Source organism: Limulus polyphemus, unplaced genomic scaffold, assembly GCF_000517525.1.
Source record: "Limulus polyphemus unplaced genomic scaffold, Limulus_polyphemus-2.1.2 Scaffold2012, whole genome shotgun sequence".
Lineage (NCBI taxonomy): Eukaryota > Metazoa > Arthropoda > Merostomata > Xiphosura > Limulidae > Limulus > Limulus polyphemus.
Window position 1 is genome coordinate 39,730 of NW_013667622.1, and position 6,876 is coordinate 46,605.

General features: G+C 30.8%; 1 protein-coding gene across 1 annotated transcript in view; it reads left to right on the plus strand.

The window, feature by feature from the left end:
• LOC111087325 (electroneutral sodium bicarbonate exchanger 1-like) overlaps positions 1–4,887 on the plus strand; it is a gene marked incomplete at its 5' end in the record, with an annotated part of 43,406 nt that extends 38,519 nt beyond the window's left edge. Inside the window, 2 exons of the mRNA XM_022393587.1 lie at positions 1,937–2,163; positions 4,471–4,887. Coding sequence (XP_022249295.1) covers positions 1,937–2,163; positions 4,471–4,633 — 390 coding nt within the window. The remainder of the gene's footprint in view (positions 1–1,936; positions 2,164–4,470) is intronic.
• Positions 4,888–6,876: the final 1,989 nt, after the last annotated feature.

The following is a 6,876-nucleotide window of genomic DNA, read 5'->3' on the forward strand; positions in this document are numbered from 1 at the left end:
GACTAAATGTACTGAACTTTTTATTATTATAATGATATTGTGTTATACAAGGAGTTTTAGACACGTCTCGTGAATGTTAGTTTTACTCTAGCATATTAAATAATGGTTGGACATGACTTGAATGGGTAATATGGGTAATAACTTTAATATAAGTTTAACATAACAGCAAATGTACAATGTTTCGACAGATTACCTGATGATGACAAAACATTGTCGAAACGTTGTACATTTGCTGTTATGTTAAACTTGTGTTACGACAGCGGTAATCAACGTGACCCTGGTAACACGTCATGATATTCTAGAAGATTCACGAAGAAACGAGATGTACGCTTCTTGTATATAAGACCGCCAAGAACTGACGGCATCAATGCGTAATTGACAGTTGAGTCGAGCACCTGAGACGTTCGTTGTGAATTATTGCGTCTGTTATAGCGCAACTGTGGAAATTAAGTGTAGTGCAAAGTTGTATTTAGAAAGAATAAACCAGTTTTATTTAAGAAAGGACTTGTATCGCTAAAGTTTCTTCAGAAAGAAATTATACCGAAAATTAACAAACGAACACAGATGCGTGACACTTATATTAAAGATTTTCTTCATTACCCATTCAAGCCATCTCCAACCATTATTAGTCTCAAAGTGGGTTCCTCGTCATCGAATTTAACATATTAAGTGTTATGTCTATGTCAATCGTTAGGCGTATCACTTCTACCGAACTTTTTCTTGCCCTGTAACTTTACTAATTTTTTCTATTATCTGTTTGCTGTTTCCGCTCGTCTCACGCTATTTATATCTTTATCACTTAATCGTCTGGCTGCCTACTATATTCTCGACGTCAATTGTATTGCACACGACATTCGATAATCTCAACATCATTGACTTATAAACACAACTTCTTACAATCGTATGTTTTTAATTTTCATTATAACAAAAACTAAACTCTAATAAAATATTTACTCCCAAAAACAAATTAATCAACAATATCTAAACAAAAAAGTCTTTTATATCATGAAAAATATATGCAACTTCCAAATGTAGGTCAAACCAAAACAACTATACAGGAACGTTTTAATAACCACAAATCAACAATAAAAGAACTTCCGGTCGCAAAACACTTTAACAAGACATTAAACTGACGGGTATAATGACAAATTTTACATGTAACAGAAACAGGGAAATTAAAGAAGCTTACTGGATAGCATTATTAAATACTGTAACGCTAAATAGCATCAATCTCGTTCCCGGGATTGTTGACCTTCTCATGTTTCTGAAAAGATTTTCAAAACTAAATTCGTTATTAAACTTACTTTACATTATTAGTATTATTCATGTTTTAATTTCTGTATATTGTTATTTCCTATATATTGCGTTACATTATCATTTTCTCTATTTCCCACCACCTTTTGCCGTTATTTTTATTTTACCTTTATAAACATCGGTTATCATTTGTTATAACTATTATCACACTTAAGTCTTTTATGTACCTGTACACACCTCTTTGGCACAAACTAAACCTGACACCAACAATTCTAGGTTATGATTGGCTAGTTCTCAAGTCTAACTCATATGTAACATCCGGTTTACGTGATATCTACATCCGTGCCCATATATTTCATGACACTCATCAAACATAACCCTTTATTATCATGAAGAAGAATACTGAACTATTCGAAAAGGCTCAAGGTTTGGGTCTCATTTGAAAACCATTACAACTTTTGTTTGTAATCCTGTGTGCTAACTTTTTAATCTCGTCATTTAAAGTTATCAATTTTTAAATAACTTAGAACCAATTGTAGTAATGTCGTGACATGCAACGTTTATAATATTTTCTGAAATTTTCTTTTCAAAAATCTTTTTGAGACTATCAGTATACGAATTTTTCAGGTATCTTTGTTTTTCAGCATATAATATTTCATCTGTTTTTCGCTTGTTTTTCTAGAAGGCGGTGATGGGTAAGGAGTCTTGTAATAATTTTGCTATTCCTCTTGCCAACGGAAGTATTTTAAAAGTCCCTCTGGTCAAATTTAAAGAAGACACTGAATTGTGCAATCCTGATAAACCAACCATCAAGATTTCTGAACAGTTACCGAAGACGGGGCTTTGGCAGAGCATTCAGCAGAAAAAAGAAAGTAGGACAACTTGTATGGAGCCACTGGAAAGTACAAGGTATTATTTTGTAGTTGAAAGTATTTGTGTACTGTAACACTCCGCATTCAATTATGTTGCATAGCAACACTTGTTTTCTTCATTGAGCTGTTCTTTGAAAACACATACTGTATCTGAATACACATACTACATTTCAAAACACAATATATCTGAAAAGACATACTACATCTCAATACACATGCTATATCTGCCGTTTTTATACGTTTTGAGAAAAAAAAGAAATAAAATTTATCTAGACCTAATAGTGATTAAATATCCTATCAAATAATAAGTAACGACTGTTGTTAACTAGCTGCCTTATCTGTAGTCTATCAGTTTAAAACCAAGAGTTAGTAATAAGTGTTGTTAACTAGCTGCCTTATCTGTAGTCTATCAGTTTAAAACCAAGAGTTAGTAATAAGTGTTGTTAACTAGCTGCCTTATCTGTAGTCTATCAGTTTAAAACCAAGAGTTGGTAATAAGTATTGTTAACTAGCTGCCTTATGTATAGTCTATCAGTTTAAAACAAAGATTTGGTAATAAGTATTGTTAACTAGCTACTTTATCTGTAGTCTATCAGTTTAAAACAAAGATTTGGTAATAAGTATTGTTAACTAGCTACTTTATCTGTAGTCTATCAGTTTAAAACAAAGATTTGGTAATAAGTGTTGTTAACTAGCTACTTTATCTGTAGTCTATCAGTTTAAAACCAAGATTTGGTAATAAGTGTTGTTAACTAACTACTTTATTTGTAGTCTATCAGTTTAAAACAAAGATTTGGTAATAAGTGTTGTTAACTAGCTGCCTTATCTGTAGTCTATCAGTTTAAAACCAAGAGTTGGTAATGAGTGTTGTTAACTAGCTGCCTTATCTGTATTCTATCAGTTTAAAACAAAGATTTGGTAATAAGTGTTGTTAACTAGCTGCCTTATCTGTAGTCTATCAGTTTAAAACAAAGATTTGGTAATAAGTATTGTTAACTAGCTGCCTTATCTGTAGTCTATCAGTTTAAAACAAAGATTTGGTAATAAGTGTTGTTAACTAGCTACTTTATCTGTAGTCTATTAGTTTAAAACAAAGATTTGGTAATAAGTGTTGTTAACTAGCTGCCTTATCTGTAGTCTATCAGTTTAAAACCAAGAGTTGATAATAAGTATTGTTAACTAGCTACTTTATCTGTAGTCTATCAGTTTAAAACACAGATTTGGTAATAAGTGTTGTTAACTAGCTGCCTTATCTGTAGTCTATCAGTTTAAAACCAAGAGTTGGTAATAGGTGTTGTTAACTAGCTACTTTATCTGTAGTCTATCAGTTTAAAACACAGATTTGGTAATAAGTGTTGTTAACTAGCTACTTTATCTGTAGTCTATCAGTTTAAAACACAGATTTGGTAATAAGTTTTGTTAACTAGCTACTTTTTCTGTAGTCTATCAGTTTAAAACAAAGATTTGGTAATAAGTGTTGTTAACTAGCTACTTTATCTGTAGTCTATCAGTTTAAAACCAAGAGTTGGTAATAAGTATTGTTAACTAGCTACTTTATCTGTAGTCTATCAGTTTAAAACAGATTTGGTAATAAGTGTTGTTAACTAGCTACTTTATCTATAGTCTATCAGTTTAAAACCAAGATTTGGTAATAAGTGTTGTTAACTAGCTACTTTATCTGTAGTCTATCAGTTTAAAACAAAGATTTGGTAATAAGTGTTGTTAACTAGCTACTTTATCTGTAGTCTATCAGTTTAAAACAAAGATTTGGTAATAAGTGTTGTTAACTAGCAACTTTATTTGTAGGCTATTAGTTTAAAATTAGAATAGCTGTGTGTAAATTGCATTTTGTGCAGCTTTGGAGAAAATTTTAAAACTAACTAACCAACCATACTTCTAAATCTCTTTAGTTTGAAATTGTATGTGTATAATTATAAAAAACTGGATAGTCTGAATATTGAAATTATTAATTATAATCGTTAAAGATGGTGTATGGCAAACGGATCGCGCATTTTTAATTCCAGAAAGTAAAATATTTTTATTATAAAAACAAAATATTAACCCATTAAATAATTTAATACTTTTATTTACAGTGTTAAATGTACCTAAAACATCTTTAAATACTAAAGAAGATGTATACTCGACATATAAAGCTTCACGTGAATGATAAAAAACTTTCACCATGACAACACATTGTTTCTCGCATCTTTCATTCTGCTATGTTTTCAAGAGCACGTGTTTATATCCTTCATTCGATGTACTAAGTATACTAGAACTTTCGATATCGTTCAGTATATATTCATAGTCACACATTGAAACTGAATCTATATTATTTTCTTGATAGTTCGAAAACGAGAGGTACGGTGAAGGATGCTTTAAATGATGATGAACGGAAACGTTTGCCAACAATGGAAGAGGAAGAAGAAAACAATGAAGTAGAGGACAGCAGGATAACAATCAAAATTGAAAAATACGGAAAACCTTCAGTCCACAATAGTTTAGACTAAAAACATTTCGATTATTTTTGAATTTATAAGAGAAATGAATGATTTGAAGTATTAGGAACTAGCACGAGCGTATGTAGTCTTTGATTTGGACACGCTGCTTCAAAAGTAGCACAAATGTTGATGTTATGCACGAATGAAAATAATACATTATTCTGCATATCTCATGGCATTCCATGCTTGTTACTAATATAAGCTGATGGAATATTTTTGTAACCAAGATGTAACTTCGAGAATTATATATTTTGTTTTACAGACTGTGGCTCTCTTAATTTTTGCTATTATAAGTATTTACCCTACACTGTTACGTATAGTAATTACCCTACACTGTTACGTATAGTATCTACCCTACATTGTTAAATATATATAGGCACTTTGTGAGAACGTATAGTATTTACCCTACAATGTTACGTATAGTATCTACCCTACATTGTTACATATAGTAATTACCCTACATTGTTACATTTATATATAGGCATTTTGTGAGAACGTATAGTATTTACCCTACACTGTTACGTATAGTATCTACCCTACATTGTTACATATATATAGGCATTTTGTGAGAACGTATAGTATTTACCCTACAATGTTACGTATGGTATCTACCCTACATTGTTACGTATAGTATCTACCCTACATTGTTAAATATATATAGGCACTTTGTGAGAACGTATAGTATTTACCCTACACTGTTACGTATAGTATCTACCCTACATTGTTACATATATATAGGCATTTTGTGAGAACGTATAGTATTTACCCTACAATGTTACGTATAGTATTTACCCTACAATGTTACGTATAGTATCTACCCTACATTGTTACATATAGTAATTACCCTATGCTGTTACATATAATATTTACCCTATGCTGTTACATATAATATTTACCCTACACTGTTACGTATAGTATTTACCCTACAATGTTACGTATAGTATCTACCCTACATTGTTACATATAGTATCTACCCTACATTGTTACGTATATATTGGCATTTTGTGAGAACGTATAGTATTTACCCTACAATGTTACGTATAGTACCTACTCTACATCAAAAATTATTGAATTAATTTTTATTATTGTAAGGAATTTTCAAAGCTTAGAAAAAGCCACATTTCCTTCATTTTTACTACGTTTATCTTATATATCCCATTGTTCTATGCGGTCATATCTTTGTTCCAGTGATACGTGCATGACTTAGTTTTTTTCATTACAGATTGTAGTTACATAATAAATTAAAGTTCCAAATTATAAACTAGTAAGTTCGCAGATGTAGCATATGTTACATATAGTAATTACCCTATACTGTTACATATAATATTTACCCTACACTGTTACGTATAGTCTTTACCCTACATTGTTACATATATATAGGCACTTTGTGAGAACGTATAGTATTTACCCTACAATGTTACATATAGTACCTACCCTACATTGTTACATATAGTAATTACCCTATACTGTTACATATAATATTTACCCTACACTGTTACGTATAGTATTTACCCTACATTGTTACGTATATATTGGCACTTTGTGAGAACGTATAGTATTTACCCTACAATGTTACATATAGTACCTACCCTACATTGTTACATATAGTAATTACCCTATACTGTTACATATAATATTTACCCTACACTGTTACGTATAGTTATTTACCCTACATTGTTACATATATATAGGCACTTTGTGAGAACGTATAGTATTTACCCTACATTGTTACGTATATAAGCATTTTGTCATAACTAATGTTACTCACTTGTTTTTCAGATCATTTGTTATTTTAAAAAGCTCTTAACAAAATGTTCCATTGTTGTCACACGTTATAATTTTACTATTTTAAGAGTATAGTTCTCAGTGTGCACTGAATTTTAAGCAGAAATAGACACACACTATGAAAACATACAAAAGCTTTTGAATCGCTAAAATTGTTTATTACCAGTTCATTAATTCAGTCTAAATCGATGTTCATTCAGCACGTTATGTTTTCTTTGGGCTTTATTAAAGCTAATAATTACAATCTATAAATAGGATCTCGTACTAAAACAATGGGTAACTTACTAATTGCTACCACAGGTTTCACGATAGTTTCATATCAGATGAAATTAAAGGGTTCAATGTATTTTTAGGTTACAAAAGGTAAACCTGAGTGCCTACTGATGTATATATATAGGAAGAGAGAGAGGGGAAATGCAAAGGGTTAAATCTCTTAAATTTCATAAGCAAAATGTTTGGTAAGCTTA